The 16,444-nt window shown below is 40.1% G+C and overlaps 4 protein-coding genes across 4 annotated transcripts; 2 read left to right on the forward strand and 2 right to left on the reverse strand.

The window, feature by feature from the left end:
* Positions 1-1,980: 1,980 nt before the first annotated feature.
* On the reverse strand, positions 1,981-4,931 carry EAE98_009721 (uncharacterized protein). The gene is made up of 3 exons (XM_038957342.1): positions 4,824-4,931; positions 2,963-4,761; positions 1,981-2,907 (listed from the first exon to the last, which is right to left on the reverse strand). The coding sequence occupies exons 2-3, from the start codon at positions 4,596-4,598 to the stop codon at positions 2,834-2,836; spliced, it is 1,710 nt and encodes a 569-aa protein (XP_038806281.1). The 5' UTR covers positions 4,599-4,761; positions 4,824-4,931; the 3' UTR covers positions 1,981-2,833.
* Positions 4,932-6,332: 1,401 nt separating this feature from the next.
* EAE98_009722 (uncharacterized protein) lies at positions 6,333-9,447 on the forward strand (the record flags this gene model as incomplete). Its single annotated transcript, XM_038957343.1, has 4 exons — positions 6,333-6,570; positions 6,620-7,913; positions 7,999-9,219; positions 9,324-9,447. 4 exons carry the CDS (start codon positions 6,333-6,335, stop codon positions 9,445-9,447), a joined length of 2,877 nt encoding a protein of 958 aa, XP_038806282.1.
* A 1,746-nt stretch (positions 9,448-11,193) lies between these two features.
* Positions 11,194-12,579, reverse strand: EAE98_009723 (uncharacterized protein; the record flags this gene model as incomplete). The annotated part of the gene is made up of 1 exon (XM_038957344.1): positions 11,194-12,579. The coding sequence occupies one exon, from the start codon at positions 12,577-12,579 to the stop codon at positions 11,194-11,196; it is 1,386 nt and encodes a 461-aa protein (XP_038806283.1).
* Positions 12,580-13,177: 598 nt separating this feature from the next.
* Positions 13,178-14,386, forward strand: EAE98_009724 (uncharacterized protein; the record flags this gene model as incomplete). The annotated part of the gene is made up of 2 exons (XM_038957345.1): positions 13,178-13,372; positions 13,724-14,386. The coding sequence occupies 2 exons, from the start codon at positions 13,178-13,180 to the stop codon at positions 14,384-14,386; spliced, it is 858 nt and encodes a 285-aa protein (XP_038806284.1).
* Positions 14,387-16,444: the final 2,058 nt, after the last annotated feature.

The following is a 16,444-nucleotide window of genomic DNA, read 5'->3' on the forward strand; positions in this document are numbered from 1 at the left end:
TTTTTGTTTCGAAATTATACAGGAAGCTTTACGAAAAGAAAGGATGGCTTGGATGACCGAATTTTTGGTAACAAATCGATAAATAGAAGTTATCAAATTTCCGATAGTATGCTTTTTTGTTTAAGAAGTAATAATATTAATATTACCTTTAGAAATATGGGGAATATCAGAATATTGAGGAGTATTGGTAATCTGGTAGAAAAAAGGGTTGTTTTCTTTATTACTATTAAGATTAAAAAGAAACTTATCAGAATATCTAAAGCAATTCTTTTTAAATATAAAAGAACAAATATAGAAATGGGGACAAAACAACGATTGAATATCGATATGAAAAGAAATGCAGCCCTCCAAACTAGCTAGTATATTTATGGCATCTGGAGCCTTACCTCCTAAAGAAATAGAAAACAGAACAGGAACATTGATAATATAGGGGTGAATAACCAGAATCATAAAGTCGCTTTTATTATTCGAATCTATTGTGACTATTAGTTTTATAACAGAGTCTGGAATAGTAGTATCTAGTGTAAGCAAATTATTCTAGAATCTAAAGAAATCAGCTGAGTATTATTATGGGGAGATGAAGGATGACCAACAACAGCTCGATAAAAGTCTACAAGGCGCTCCATGAGATTGCCTATTCGATCCAATTTCTTTATGGCAAATAGAGATAATGCCTCGAATGACTCTAGCTTTTTAGTATTATTCTGTTTATCTTTCTTTTACAAAAAGGCCTTTACATTCCTGATATAATGTTCATTTCGATATACTATTACAGTTTCGGTGTTCTCTTTCTTTTGACTATCAATAAGAGTAGCCTACCAAAAAACTTGAGTTTGATATAACAAATTGATATCGGGAATATATCGGGGAGATATTGACTAATAAACCTTTTTCTGGGTATAACAATAGCTACACTTAGTGTGAGAATTCTTATCGTAATAATAGAAATCTTTGGGGGTAAAGGATGCAATATACTTAGAGTAATAAAGATATATAGGGATAATCAAACCAACAAAATCTATTACAAATCAAACCACAATCGCCTAGGGATCGATAGATTGAAGGGTAATTATAATAAAATAAGGATTAATAAAAAGATAGTAAAAAATAATTTGTTAGAAGAGAAAACGAATTCAAAAAATTGGAAGGAATTTATAAAACCCCTGGTGATTTACTAATGAAAGCGGTGAATGTATTGAAATGTTATTTATTGATTATTTGTAGCTTTATAGTATTCTTATTTCCTTTTGGTATACGGTATGGATGTAATTACTCGGCATCCCATTTTTTTATATTATACAAGTTAAGTTTGGAAGGTAAACATATACGTTTTGGGATATAACATGCAATATAGGGGGCTTTGTTATGGTTAATCTGTATAAAAACTAGCGAGGGTACATGAGTAACCCCTATAGAACTATTTTGGGCCGATGCCAACCCGCGCACAATTATAAATTATAGAATTTTTATAGTTTAAAAGGATTAATGAAAAGTCTTTGTGCTACATTACACCTAGTTGATTTATTGCTATTATCTACTCTAACAAAATACTAAATACTAAATACTAAATACTAAATACTAAATACTAAATACTAAATACTAAATACTAAATACTAAATACTAAATACTAAATACTAAATACTAAATACTAAATACTATCAAATTCTAATATATAATAATAATACTATATCTTCACTACACCACATCCATTATACTACATCCATTATACTACACCCATCACACCACACCACATCCACCACACCACACCACACCACACCCACCACACCTCATTCATTATATCACACCCATCCCATCACATCATCCCATCCTATCCACCATCCAAGAAGATCTCCTCAAGTATCTATGCTTAGATAGGTATGCAGAAATAACTTTCTATTCTCTATTCTCTTCTCTTCTCTTCTCTTCCCTCCTCACTCTAACCAATCATCTCTCCTCTCCTCTCCTCTTCTCTTCTCTTCCCTCCTCACTCTAACCAATCATCTCTCCTCTCCTCTCCTCTTCTCTTCTCTTCCCTCCTCACTCTAACCAATCATCTCTCCTCTCCTCTCCTCTTCTCTTCTCTTCCCTCCTCACTCTAACCAATCATCTCTCCTCTCCTCTCCTCTTCTCTTCTCTTCCCTCCTCACTCTAACCAATCATCTGATTACCTACATAGTACGCACATACGCAGTACAATACAATACAATACAGTATCATCCAGTTCAGTTCAATCCAATTCAGTTCATCTACGCATAAAATCCCATTTATTGAAACTTTCATTTCCGCGCTGTTCTCTCCTCTCCCTTCCTCTCCATAACCATATCTATTCTATCATCTAGACATATCCATCCAGAATCCATATCATCTCATCTCATTTCATCTCATCCATTACGTCGCTGATAGAAATAGAGTACAATAACAATGCAGACTAGGTATCTCTTTTCCATACCCACCATCACGAACCAGGTCATCCTTTTACCTATTCATCCCCACCCATCCATCAATCCATCCCTCATGTATTAGTAACAAAGTAGAAGTAGTATTGTAATGTAATGTAACTTTCTCCCATTCATCTCCTTCTCCTTTTTTGTGCATTCGCTTCCTAGACCAAAACCCAACCAACCCCCGAAAAAGAAAAAAAGGAAAAATCGCTTCATCCTCATGGCATAAAGAGGCATGCAAAAGGAATGTATTAATTGGTAGTTTAGGTTCCGAAGTGAAAGACCAAGATAAGAAGTGAAGGTGGTAAAATTGAACCGAATGAATTGAATCTTGTTACATAGGATCTTGATATCCTCCAGTACTCAAAGAAAAAGGGTTCCGGTTTTTCACCCTAAGCATAATACAAAGCCTCGACGAGATAGATAACTCCGAAGATCAAAAAGGCAATTGCGCCTCCTAATGTTACTGCAAAAGAGTTAGTTTAATGTATGATAGCATAATGCAAAAAGAAGAAACTTACCAACTCTCAAGCTAACCTTGCCAGCAATAGCTCTCCCACCAATAACAGCTACACCAGTACAGACTGCATGTCCACTCACTGCTCCTCCAGTTACCCACCAATAATCCTGACCAGCCGCCATAGCAATGGTAGCAATTTGACTTCTATCACCCCATTCTCCAAGGAAAGTCATTACAAAAGTTTGAACCCATGCTGGACTAAGTAATAACGAAAGAAGGTTATTCAAGCCTCCTGCTGCACTTTTGAATGTTGATCTCTTAGGAGAAGGGGATCGATCTGAAGAAGTTGAAGGACTTCTTGGTGGAGAAGGAAGACGTGATCCTGATCTAGATTTTCTTGTGCTTGCTCTTTGCCCTCCTCCAAGACCCATTTCCAAAGCATATGGAGAAACTGATGAACGTCTTCTTCCTTGTTGTTTTGCAAGATGTTCTTTTTCTTCGAGTTCCATTTCTACTTCTTTCATTTCTTCAGTTACACCCTCATCTGGACTCATGGCTAAACCTTCTTTCAATAAACGTCCTCCGAAAATCAAGAATAATCCTGCAGCGAGGAAATTGGTGAATCGTTTTGGAATCAAGGTAGGTACTGCATGGCCTAATACTGCGGACAAGATTGTCATAGCAATCAATGCGGAAAAGGCGGCGGAAAATACGAGAAGTCTATCGTGCTTCATCGCCATCAATGCTGCAATTAAAAATGTTTTGTCTCCGATTTCAGAGAATAAAATCATTGTAAGTGAAAGAAGATATGAATGTAAAGGTTGAATAAGACCATCATTGCCCTCTCCTTCTAATTCAAGCTTTGGAATGCCCTTTGAATCGGGTTTCGTAACATCCAAATGATCCTTGTTGGCAGAATTAGGAATTGGATGAGGATCATTGTGTGTCTTGTCTGGAAGATCTGTAGGTTTATCCAATCCAAAGTTATCAGTGCTGCCAGCCTCCTTATCATCAGCGGAACCCTTTTTAATCGTCGAATCTTTCTTCTGCGGATCTTTGATGTCGCCTTGAATTTTTTGTTCGGTATCGTGAGGTATCGGTGGTGCTTCTTTAGGTGATGCAGGTTTCTTTTCAACCTTCTCTCCCGTTTGGCTTTCTTGACCCTTTCGCGTCTTATCTTTCTCACTCACACCTCCCTCAGTACCAGTTGTGCCATGTTTAGGTGCCTCTCTCCCTGGATCGTTCATAACTCCATCGTTGCTTTGGGGGATTTCTTTGCCATGGGCATCAAGCATTGGCTTCTCTTTGGTTGTTTTGGCTGTAGGTGGGACCAATTCTCCATCACTAAGCTTAGAATTGGCAGCTTTGGCATCTTTTGAATCCTTAGCATCTGCCTTTTCACTTGTTGCAGAGTCCTTCTTGGGATCCTTTTTGGTGGTATCTACAAATGGCCCAGCATGTGGTTTTCCATCTTTACCATCGACGGGCGCATCTTTCGTACCAAGTCCGTATGATGGTTTATTATCGACGGTAGTTGTCACGGCTGCTGATGGATCAACCTTGTCCAATTTTCCTGTTTGCGCATCGGTATCCTTCGAAACGGCAGCTATATTATCTTGTGCTGCAGGAGATAGAGCTAGAGCCAATGATGGCAATAAAAGTAGAAGCAAAGGGGATTGCTTTCTCCGGAATCTCATCTTGAATTATATTTTTGATAGAGGTTGGCAGATGTAATGAGAAGGTAGTTGAGGTGTAGAAGAGGTGTAATCAGGGGATAGATAGTAGGTAGTTATTGTTGGATGTGAGGATGCGTAAGGCGTCAATGGGGGAATTGTATGAGGAAGAGAACCAATGACGTGTCTAGTAGGTTTTAAATGTAAGTTCAATAGTTAATGATTCGTGGGAGATTGATCAAGCCGTACCTTGAATTGAAATTTCAACGAGAGGTCTGGTATGAAAAATAAAAAGGTGTATTAAGAAGAAGAAGAAGGTTTCAGATAGTAGTAGTAATAGTCGAATTCGTACGATGGGATGTATCAAGATAATCCGGCAACCCATGGATACGATAATATTTGTTCAGAGCACCGAAAGAGGAAACCTGAAGGAAAAGGTATCCGCTTTTTCCTTGTGGCTGATGCTTTTTTAGTCAGCTTGAATGATGATTGGTTCAATTGAATGATATTGGAAGCAGTATTTATTAATAGATATCGTTTTCTAACATTTTGGCGGTTTTGGGAAGTGCAAGACCAAGGGGTACCTGTTGGGTGGCTTCGGAGGATTCTTCTGGACCCATAAAGTCTCAAGGTTCATCTCACACCTGCACTTGGCACGTGACTGGACACTGGACTTCTCCGTAGATAGGGGAGAATATGAGGCGTCAAAGGGCGTTGAGGCGTTGAGTTGAGGCGTTGAGTTGAGGCGTTTGGTAAGGAAGATCTAAGATGCCCGTGGACCGGTGAACCCCTGAACTATATGCGAATGGGAGAGAATATATTACATGTCATTATTCATATTACAAGTAACAAATGCTCAGGTCGATCAACAACTGTATACAAATAACCTTGGAAAGCAACACTACAACTACAACATCTAGATCAGTTGAAGCTTCTCAGGAGAAGATACTCAGATATTTAGCCAGTTAACCCTCCCCCTCTCCCCCCTGATCCAAGGTCCTAATCAAGAAGTCAATGATTGACATTGAAGAGGTAAGGGTAAGAACTCTATTTGCATTCTACACATATTGGTTCGTCTAGACCATTCTTTGGGAGCACGAATGCAGGTAGAATGCAGGTAGATAGATGTACATAGAATTGGAGAGTGGAATTGACTGGATCAAATAATGGAAAAGCTTCCTATATTCGTCGAAATTGTACTATCCAGGTACCTTACTATCTCTCTCTCTCTCTCTCTCTCTCTCGTATTTGACTTCTTAGAAATTAACAAAGCAATACTCTATCGTACAGAACTTGAATTGACATGGTACACACCTAGGTATCCATGATTCCTTTGAAACTTGCTTTGATATGCTTCTTGTTCTCATTCTTTCCATATTGAAGTGGTTTGTCTGAGAACTATTTGTCGAATTCTTATCCCTACCCAATGTACACTTTACACCTTTCCAAGGTTAACATTGCTGCTTTCCAGGTTTGAACCGTCCACGGCAAAAAGGCTAGAAGAATATCTAGCACGTGATTGCGCGACTCTGTAGCCTCAATTTTCAGGTCCAACGTCGTTCCCCCACTTCCTACTGCAACCTTCACCCACAATCTCCACCCAGCAACACAACACAAAACGCGTCAATTCATCCACACAACAATATCAACTCCACACATCTACACTAACAAACACCATCGCAACATTCACGATAAGATATAAATCCTATTGCGCCAAACTCCTTTGGGTACGGTTAATCCTTTGATCGTCGCATCAGGATGTTCGAGATGGCTCGAACATCTGCGCGGTCGGTGTCGCGAGACCTCCCATCTTCACCACCAACCAAACCCGCAAGTCCGATTCGAAGAACCACGCGAACAACTCGTAGCCAAAGTGTAGACTTGGATGCTCATAGACCTCGTCAAGAAAGTATTGAGAGTACGGGTGATAAAAATGAGCAACAGAATTCTAGGGGTGGTCGCAGAGCTGCTCGCAAACAAGCACTCGTTCGAAGAGGTTAGCATCCTTTACATTATGTTTGTTGATTGTTGCTTACGAAATATAGAATTGTCGATGGTTGCAGAAGACAGAGAAGTCTCATCCGAGGAGGAAGATGCTGAACAGGCCAAGGTGGACGAGGATCCTGAAGCTGGTGAACAAGCCGACGATGAGGAGGATCCTGAAGCTGGTGAACAGGCCGATGAGGAGGAGGATCCTGAAGCTACCAAGGTGGCAGACCAAGAGGAGGAGGATCTTGACACAACCAAGGTCGCAAGTGGTCAGGAATACGATTCAGAAGATGAAGACCACAGCGATTTCTCAGACGATACGCGTACAACATCACATACAAAACGGGTCATGCAAATAATCCATTCCAGATCGGCTATTGAGACCCTCCCGGATCTTTACAATACTGCTCAAAGCATTATCAGCAAATCTACCAAGAAAGATATTCGCCCTAAAGAAATGGGTCGTCATCTTAAAGCTTTGGAATCCCTTTCTAATGGACTTGAGGTTTATAAAGAGCCATATGGAAGAGAGGAGTTTATCGAGGTTGATATCGTTTTGGAAAAGGTCTCTGGGGCATTAAATGCTGCAAGTCTCGGCTCAAGTGATCTCGGTGATTGGACTACTCCTTTTGCTGCAATTCTTCAATCAGCGAATCTTGCAACTCTTCTGGGCCAAGTTATTCAACTTCGTGAGGATAATGAAGTTTCGCAACAAGATTTGATGTTATTTCTTCAATCTCTAGAGAAAATGTTTCCTCGCCCATTCGTGTCTAAGTTTGCAGCGCCTACGGATCTCGGATCGGAAAGCAGTAGATTGATCAACGAAACTCACGCTATTATGTTAGAGATACGAACCCAGCTTTTTGAACTTACTGCTCGTCAGTTAGAACCCGGCCTGAATTTCAATGCTACTGAACTCCTAAATTCTTGCTTTGAGGGTGGTTTAAAGAAAAAAGACATCAAAACCAGCGAGAGGGTGGACATTATCCGCAGCATGTTTTTGCCTCCAGACCAAGCAAAGGACTCGGGTAGGTATGTCGACTTTGAGCGCTTGAATAAATCATTCCCAAGATCCAAATTCTTCAATGACCTTGTCGATTATGGCGAAAAGCGCTGGCTTGAGGTAGGTATGATCGTAGACAACAGAGGTGGTATTGATAATGTGATGGTGCCATTTGAAGAAGTTGTTAAAGATATTCCATCCGATGCCGAAGAAGAAATTGTTAAAAGTGGCCAACCCGACTCCGAACCCGAGATTCGTGCAGACTACGAGCCGGAAGTATTAGAACGTGACGATAGTACAATTTCGGAAAGGGACCGTCAAGCATCCGCACCCAAAAAAAGAAAAGAGTAAGAATTTCTTCACCTTTTATACAAGACTTGTCTTTACATTCCAATAGTTCAAAGAAACAAAATCTTGCTAACAATTTCTTAGCTTTCATGACAACCCGAGTGCTATAACGAAGCTTGTCGGTCTCAGAAAGATGGCAGGAAGTCGGAAAAGTGGTGATATAGAAGTCAGCTCTAGCTTTCCAGCTTCGTCACAACCACAACAGCAGAAACAGGACTCTCAAATTACCCAATATTTCAAGAAATACAGCGATTCCCAGAACAAAGAAAATAAAAGCCCTGAACAACCCCAGGGATCTCGAGGTCGTCCATTGATAATGGCTACTACAAAGCGTAGTGGGATGTATAGGAAGCACTCGAATGCCCAAAAAGTGGGTTGGGAGGAGGACAGTCAAGGGTTTCCTATAGATTCTCAGGCGGATGATCCGGAACCATCTCAGCCTAGAAATAACAAGCGCAAATTTCCTCCTCCAAACCTTCAAGTGGAAGATGAAGTACCTCAAGCATCCCAACCAAAAACCAACAAGCGTAAAGCCGGCGACGCAAATATTTTGTCGGATGATAAAGACAATAACTCAGATAACGACTTTGAAACCGACGAAAGAAAAACGATACCCGGGCGTAAAATTGCTGCACCTAAATCTTCAGCCCGGCCCAGCAAACGAGCACGTACCGAAGAAGGTGAAAGTTCCCGAGTGCAAGATTCGCCCAGAAGAAAAATTTCAGGAGAAGCCTCCGCACCACCCGAAGTCCAGTCAGATGATGACAATCATAGCGAGGATCAAGGCTTTCAAGCCGATAGAAATTTACCTAAACCCAAGACTCAACGTAGCAAAGAAGCGCATACCGAAGCTGGTGAAAGCACTCGAGCACAGATTCCACCTCGTAAAAACAGAGGTCCATCACCAATTTTAGCCCCTGAGAATGACGATGACGAACAAAATCAAGAAGACCTAGAACAGGAGTTACAACACAGGCAAGAGCTATCTCGACCACCTCAAGTTCCAGACGATAATGAAGGTAGTGTGCAATTACCTCTGGAAGATCCTCCAAGCACTGTCGCACATTCATTTACCCAAGCCAGCGCTCTAGAAAATGTAAGAACAACAGCAATTAAGAATGGTTTTGGTGTATCACAAACTCGTACCCCATGGTCTGATGAAGATACACAACTTCTTATTGACTACATTGGTGATCTCGGTCCGTGGTGGACAGAGATTGAAAAACGCGGTGAATTCGAACGTGATAACATCACTCAGGTTGGTTTGAAGGATAAGGCGAGAAATATCAAGGTTGATATGTTACTGTAAGTGGATTAACCCTGACCCTAAACTTAACCCTAACCCTTGTTTCCAATGCGATGCGATGTGCATGTCAATTTCAGAAGTACTAACATTGGAATCAATACAGAGCTGGCCAAACACTTCCACGTAATTTCACAGGGGTTAAACTCAATGCAAATTTAATTAAGAGGGTGAAGAGAACTTGGCCTGATTATGATCCCTATACTGATACGGGATATGGAACATTCTGATTATAACTATCGATCACTTATTCATCATATGATAATCAGACGCCGTTGTCTCCCAATGACCATGAAGTTGGTGAGCATTTTGAGACTTAAGTCGAACAAACGCGCTTCAGTGGAAAGATACTTTTATATCTTCTGACTCGGAGTGCGGTCTTATGGGATGGGATAAACCTTCAGATGTATGTATGTGTATTTGCCAGTGGTTAATGTGTTTATAAGGCGAGTTGAATTCCTGAGGTTGGCTGTAGTTATGGCGTCTTTATGGTGGATGAATGGCGTATTGGATGGGTGTCTAAATATCTATGATATGGATGTTACGTTGTGTTATGGGTATGAATATGATTTTGGCTTTGGTTCGTGGGTGGAATACTATCTATGTTTCTTGAGGAGTTTCAGGATGGGAAATGGATTTTTTTTTTAGTTTGAATTAGTTGGGATGAGTTGAATTGGGAATGGAATGAGATGAGATGGGTGGGATGAATAGGATGGAATGAGAGGAGAGGAGAGGAGAGGATATTCTCTATTGATACTTTTATAGGGATAATTTTATATGTTTCTCGTGAACGATTATATATCTAGTAGAGCCTTGTTTATTAAATGGAATATCGTAATGTTGAGGATATACTTTATTTTATTCTATTCTATTTCACTTTACTTCATGTCTTTTATTTCTTTTATTTCATTTTCTTTTCTTAAAGTTCTATTGTTAGAGTAAAATAGAGAGACAAGAGAAGGAATAAAAAAAAAGAATAAGAGAAGGAATAAGAGAAGGAATAAGAGAAGGAATAAGAGAAGGAATAAGAGAAGGAATAAGAGAAGGAATAAGAGAAGGAATAAGAGAAGGAATAAGAGAAGGAATAAGAAAAGGAATAAGAAAAGAAATAAGAGAAACTATATAAGAAAATAGATATCTTATACTCGAGTTTTTTATTTATTTATTTATTTATTTATTTATTTATTTATTTATTTATTTATTTATTTATTTATTTATTTATTTTATTTATTTATTTATTTATTTATTTATTTATTTATTTATTTATTTATTTATTTATTTATTTATTTATTTATTTATTTATTTATTTATTTATTTATTTATTTATTTATTTATTTATTTATTTATTTATTTATTTATTTATTTATCTATTTATTTGATTATATCTAGTAAGATCTAGATATCTTATAATATCTACCTATCTACTAATAGTATAAAAGTAGTATTAAAATAGATAGAATTAAGACAGATAGTTAGTTAGATGAGATAATATTATTTTAAGAGTTAAGAGTTAATACTATTTAAATAAATAAATAGATAAATAGATTAGATAAATAAATAAATAGATAGATAGATATTGATATATAACTCATAAGTTTATAATAATAATACTCTACTCTACTCTACTCTATAAGAAAGGAAAGAAAAGATTACGGGTTTGAGTTTATTTCTTTTATATTATCATGTTTGTTTAAAATATCTAAGTATCTAGATAGGATTCACCTCATATCTACTCGTAGGTATGCTCATTCTTGTTCAATTCCTATTCCAATTCCCTATTTCTCAATGCCCAGTATCCCAGTATCCCAATCCCTTTTCCTTTCCAAAAACAGACGTGATCATGTATTCAATTCCTAGTTCTCTTCCCTTTCCTTCCCAATTTCAAATTTCCATTTCTATTTCCATTTCCAATTCCTCATCTGCGACCCATTGAATTTGTCACGCACGAAATAACCCCCATCTCTCCAAATCCCCCTCTATTTCAATCTCCCAAACTCCGCATCTATACTAGATCCCAAAGCCCCCTCCATCTTCGCCTCCCCCCATCCAGTTTCAAATCCCACTGTCCCATCACCCCTCACAACCTTTCCTCTATCCCATTCCCTTCCCTCTCCCTTCCCCTTCCACTTCACATCCTCTTCCCTCTTCTCACCTCCCCTCTCCCATTTCTTAACTTCCTCTTCCGAAAACCCCGCATCGCGTAATCGGTTCGCGCCCTGCATTTTCCATTTCTGTCGATCGCGTAGAGCTTCTAATGCTTGGTCCCAATCTTCTCCTTCCTCTCTTGCCTTGTCAAAGTTATCTTCGAGTTGTACATCACTTTTTGGATCATAATCTGCGTGGAATCGAGAATCCATTGATGTAGAACCAAGGGATACAGCGCCACGACCACGGATTCGAAGAGGTTGTTTTTCGTGGGCGGGACGAGGTCCAATTATTGAATCTAGCGGGTCGGAGTCGGATGATTCTGCGTCTGGAGATGGGTGGCGCTTGGAACGGGATGAGGAATGTTTATGCGATCTCGAGGAAGATTTTCCTTCATCTTCTGAAGGTGGTGAAAAGGAGCGTTTTCGCGAGCGACGGGGTGATCGATCTCGATCTCGATAAGTCGAGTCTTTACTTCGAAGTTCTCGAGGTGAACCTGATCTGTCTCTCTCTCTATATCTTTTCCTCTCGTCCCTTGTGCGCTCTCGATCTTCGGAAGTGCTTCTTCTTCGTCTGTGTTCTCTTCGTTGAGATTGATGATCTTCTTCCAAATCATCGTCTTGATATTTTCTCCGCCTGTCTTTAGATCTTCGTTTCTCTCTATCAACTTCCTCATCTGCGCCTCGATCTTCACCGCGTCTCGATTCCCTCCTTCGATGACTTATCAATTCCGCAGAAATATCGATATCTTTCCTATTCCTTCTGCGATCGCCATCTTCCTCATCCCTCACTTTCCGAATCTTTGCACTTTCTCCCGTGCGCGACGAATCTTCTCTCTTCCCACTGCCCCGCCCTGCATCTTCTCCTTCCCGTTTCCTCTTCACCGGCCCTCCTAAAATTGCCTTGATATCCCCCAATTGCCTCCTCCTAATATCCGTCGGCGCAACCTTTCTCTGTCTTGCTCCACCCGATAAACTCTCCAATCTAGCTTTTGCCTCCGCAGCTTCTTTGGCTAATAATGCGCTATTATGATTATCCGTATCTCTGATAATATTTCGCAAGAAACGAGTGTTGGGTTTGGGTTTATTGGGAGGTGGTTTGGATGAGGGGGCGTAGGCTGAGAGACCCATGGATGAATATTTGATAGAACTGGATTTTGCGTCGGCGACAAGAAGGGAGGCGACATAGTCGTCTGTTAGGTAGGTATCGTTTGCCATGTTGTGGTGGATTGTGCGATGATATGGTGTCAGGCTGAAGTTGTAGGATTGATGGTGATAATGTGAGATGGGGATTGTAGGTATTATTGTGATTCTTATAATATTTATCAAGAGTAATGTTATAGATATAAGATACCTAGGCAGCCGAAGCAAAATAATGAGCCAAAGGAAAAGTGAATTGAGATATTTTGAAACGAATAAAATGTGAAGAAGTATGTACAGTTAGGTGATCTTGAAGTTGGAGCCTTGTGGTTGCTATCGTATTTTCGAAGATATGATATATTGACATCTCGATCGGCTAATTAAGAACATTTGTTAGTGATTGATACGAGAAATGAAAGAATATATCCGAGAAGGGGTGTGGATTTATATCGTATTGTCACCGCATGGGAGAATAATTCAAAGTAAACAATGCGATGCGACAGACACCCCTCCGATTAAAAATCTCCAAAAGAAACAAAATCAGCAACTGCAGAGACATTCATCTATAAAGGTAGATTTCTACAACATTCTACAAGACTTTGGCATTCTTCCAAACCTGTCTCGACTCAACGGCCCTCAAAAACAACCAAACAACAACTCTCCTTCTCCTCTCGCCATGGCGCATTCACCCCAAAGCACCCTCACCACTCTCCACAAACTCCAGAAATCCCACGAACTAAGTATCATCAAACTTTCCGAACCAGTTTCCGCGCCTTTAAAATCTGGATCTCGTACATCCAATGCCTCTGCCGCAGATACTCTTGAGAGTCCTTCCCCTGCAAGTTTAGAAGCCGATTTGGCGCATTACAAGGTATATTCTTCTGGCTTTCATTTCATTCCTTCTCTCTTCTTGGGTTATTATATTTGAAAGATCTCGAGCGCAGCGAGCTATAGGGGTTTGGGGGCTTGCCCCCATGAATCATTAAATCTTAATGACGCGCTCTACTGGTCATCTGGGAGCTTTAGAATTAGTAGACGAGGGATACAGAGGTAGATGTTTGAACTATCAATGCATGATAGACAATGACGCTCCGCTGGCCCTCCGGGGGCCACTGCCGTGGAGGCAGAATAATTGAAGAAGCGATTACAGCACAGAACAGAGAAGCTATCTATCATGGAGATATAATATGAGCCTCAAGCATATACTAACAATTCCCACCAGGAACTTTTCTCCAAACTTCGCTTTTCATACCTCGAACAAGTCACCAAAGAAAAATTCATTCGTGCTATCGTCGGAGATCCCCCTTTGGTAGTCGAACATCAAGAGAATATCGATTTAGAAGCTTCTCTGCTCATTTCCAAAACCTCTCTCAAAGCCCAAAAAGTTGAAGTCGCAGAACTGGTTGAAGAATTGGAGAAAAGAGGGAGAGAGTTGTGTAAGAAATATGAACATATCCAACTGCAAACGAGACAATTGGAGGAATTACCGAAGAAGATTGAGGGACTAGAGGAAAGTATTAGGATTTTGAAGGAAGAGAATGGTTCGAGTGGTGAAGGGCTGGGAAATCCAAATCTTAAATTAGGATTAGATAAAACGAGGGAATTGGTAGAGGAAAGAGAGAAAGAAAGGAGAGAATTGGATAGACAGTTGGAACAACTGCAAGTACTTGTTCCGAGAAAAACTAAAGAGGCGGAGAGGTTAAATGCGGAGTTGATACCGCTAGAAGGAAAGAGGATGACGAGTGTAGCGGCTGCGAAAGAGGCGAAGAGGAGGAAGGAAGAGGGGGCTGGAGGCGCGGGAGATGATTTGGAGGAGAGAGGGAGGTGGTGGAGGGGTGTGGAGGGAGGATTAAGAGGGATGTTGGGGGTGGGGGAGGAAGCGTAGTGTTGGAGATTATTTGTGTTCAAGGAGTTTCTGGAAGCCTGGTTTTTGGGAAAGGGAAAGGGAAAGGGAATTTTGGTTTCGGGAGTTTATGGTTAGCTACTAGGACCAGGACTGGGTTCGCTTGACTTTGAGATATCCTCTTTATATATTGATATCTCAGCGAGGCAGTAGGCTCAAGAATATGTTAAATTTTACATTTTAGAAGTCATATTTATTTGTCCATTTGTTTGTATGTGGGATCTGAATTATCAACGGTTGTGAATGAGCGTACATTCTGATTTTGTATTGTTTGGATTACGCTTGTTTATATATATGGTATATATGTGAAATGAGAACAAGAGGGGGTTCTTATCAAATGACTTTTGGGTTGGGAAGTTCGTGGTATAACAGAGAGAGAAGGATAAGATGCGAAGTACCCTTTATTTTTGGACTTAAAGGGGGAGGGGGTGCATAAGAATAGAAAGCGCGAGAAGAATGTGTGAGTGAAGCAAACTTATGGGATTGGAAGATTGGGAACTTGGGAACTTGGGAGAAGGAGAAAGATATGGATGCAGTTTATTTAGTATAGAGCTGAGAATGCAGGATGAGTTGAGGTTTCTAGAGGGTTCGTTACGAGGGATTTCAAATGGTGATCGGGTATGATTTGATATGATATAATATGATTTGATATGATAGTTGGCTATGTGTCTGCACGGTAAGTGATGGAAATGGATGTGAGTTACCTAGTACATGAGTGGGATTCGATCGAGGGATTTCTTATGATTTGATTTCGAGGTGCGGATGATAAGCTTGCTATGAGTAGGTAGGTAGGTAGTTCCGACAGCTATCGACACTTTGCTGATCGTTTTTCAAACTGGCATCGTGGGTTAGGAAATTGAAGTGTGGTGGGATGATTGAAGAAGAGTATGGGTGTGTGTGTTAAAGAAAACTAATCACTCGTCGGGCTAAAGGATCTGGAAAGATGGATATGGTATATGTATGTAACTTCTTCCCATGGATTATTCGTACTCAACTCATCGATTTTCAAACTGCAGATCGTGGATTGAGAGATGGGAATGGATGGAGGAGGAGGAGGAGCAGATGATAGTGTGTGTGTGTGTGTGTGTGTGTGTGTGATTTTAGGGAATAGTTGTTCGTGAGATGTGGATGATGGAGATCAGATAGTGAGATGTTCTGGTGACTTGTTTATATTGGGGTTTTCAGGCTTTGAATGGGAATGATGGATGGATGGATGGGAAGATTCTGGAATGATTGTGTGTATTAAAGGGCTAGTTGTCGATGGGAAGAAGAGGTGAAGATCAGGTAATGTGAAGCTTCGGCCATCGCTCAAAGCTGTAAGCATCGAGGTTCGGAAACTATTGAGGTTGTAGTTTATAATTTTCATTCCGACGGAGAGAGAGGTAGTGGAACGGATGAAGTGATGAAAGTGTTGAAATGAGATGGTTGTTGGTTTGGAGGGGCGAGGATTAGAATGAACGTGGGATTTAGTTGTATGCCATAGGACCATTCGGAAAGTTACTAGCTCTCGAATTATCAAAACTAGAGATATCAAAGTTGTGTTTTAAGCAGTGCAACTGAAAAATTAAAGGAGGCATAATTCGAAATAAATCGTTATTGGTTGCTCAAAAAGTCAGGACTATTCTCATGCAAGAAACCAATCTATCGAGTTGCTAAATATCTCGGTTAGAACCCATTTCATCTAAATTGGAAGACTACAACTTGGAACAAACTTTGATCACTCGACCTCATGTTACATATAAATCAAAAAAGCATCGGAAGAAAGAGTTACTAACATCGATAGAGACATACGCAATGTACGTGTGAAATACCTACAGTATCTGCAATGCATGTGAGCTGAAACCTCCAACGTAAACTGCAAACCACTCTACGTTGGCATATTTCTCAAATAAAGTATCAGACAATAGACGAACATCTTATCAAAGTAAGCAAGCTCGAGGCAAGTCTGACTCCATACCCACTCGCATAGGATAGACGAGTAGTATTACCCCGGAAATTTCGACTCGGTATTGTCCGAAAGGCAATGATTGGAAATCTGGG

The sequence above is a fragment of the Botrytis deweyae genome (assembly GCF_014898535.1).
Source record: "Botrytis deweyae strain B1 chromosome Unknown BDEW_030, whole genome shotgun sequence".
In the NCBI taxonomy this organism is placed as follows: domain Eukaryota; kingdom Fungi; phylum Ascomycota; class Leotiomycetes; order Helotiales; family Sclerotiniaceae; genus Botrytis; species Botrytis deweyae.

Bases quoted from the DNA above. Each gene is read 5' to 3' on its own strand.
- EAE98_009721 (XM_038957342.1), bottom strand. From the start codon at position 4,598: ATGAGATTCCGGAGAAAGCAATCCCCTTTGCTTCTACTTTTATTGCCA. The intron at 2,908-2,962 runs GTAAGTTTCTTC...ACTCTTTTGCAG, and splicing joins CAAGGTTAGCTTGAGAGTTG to TAACATTAGGAGGCGCAATT.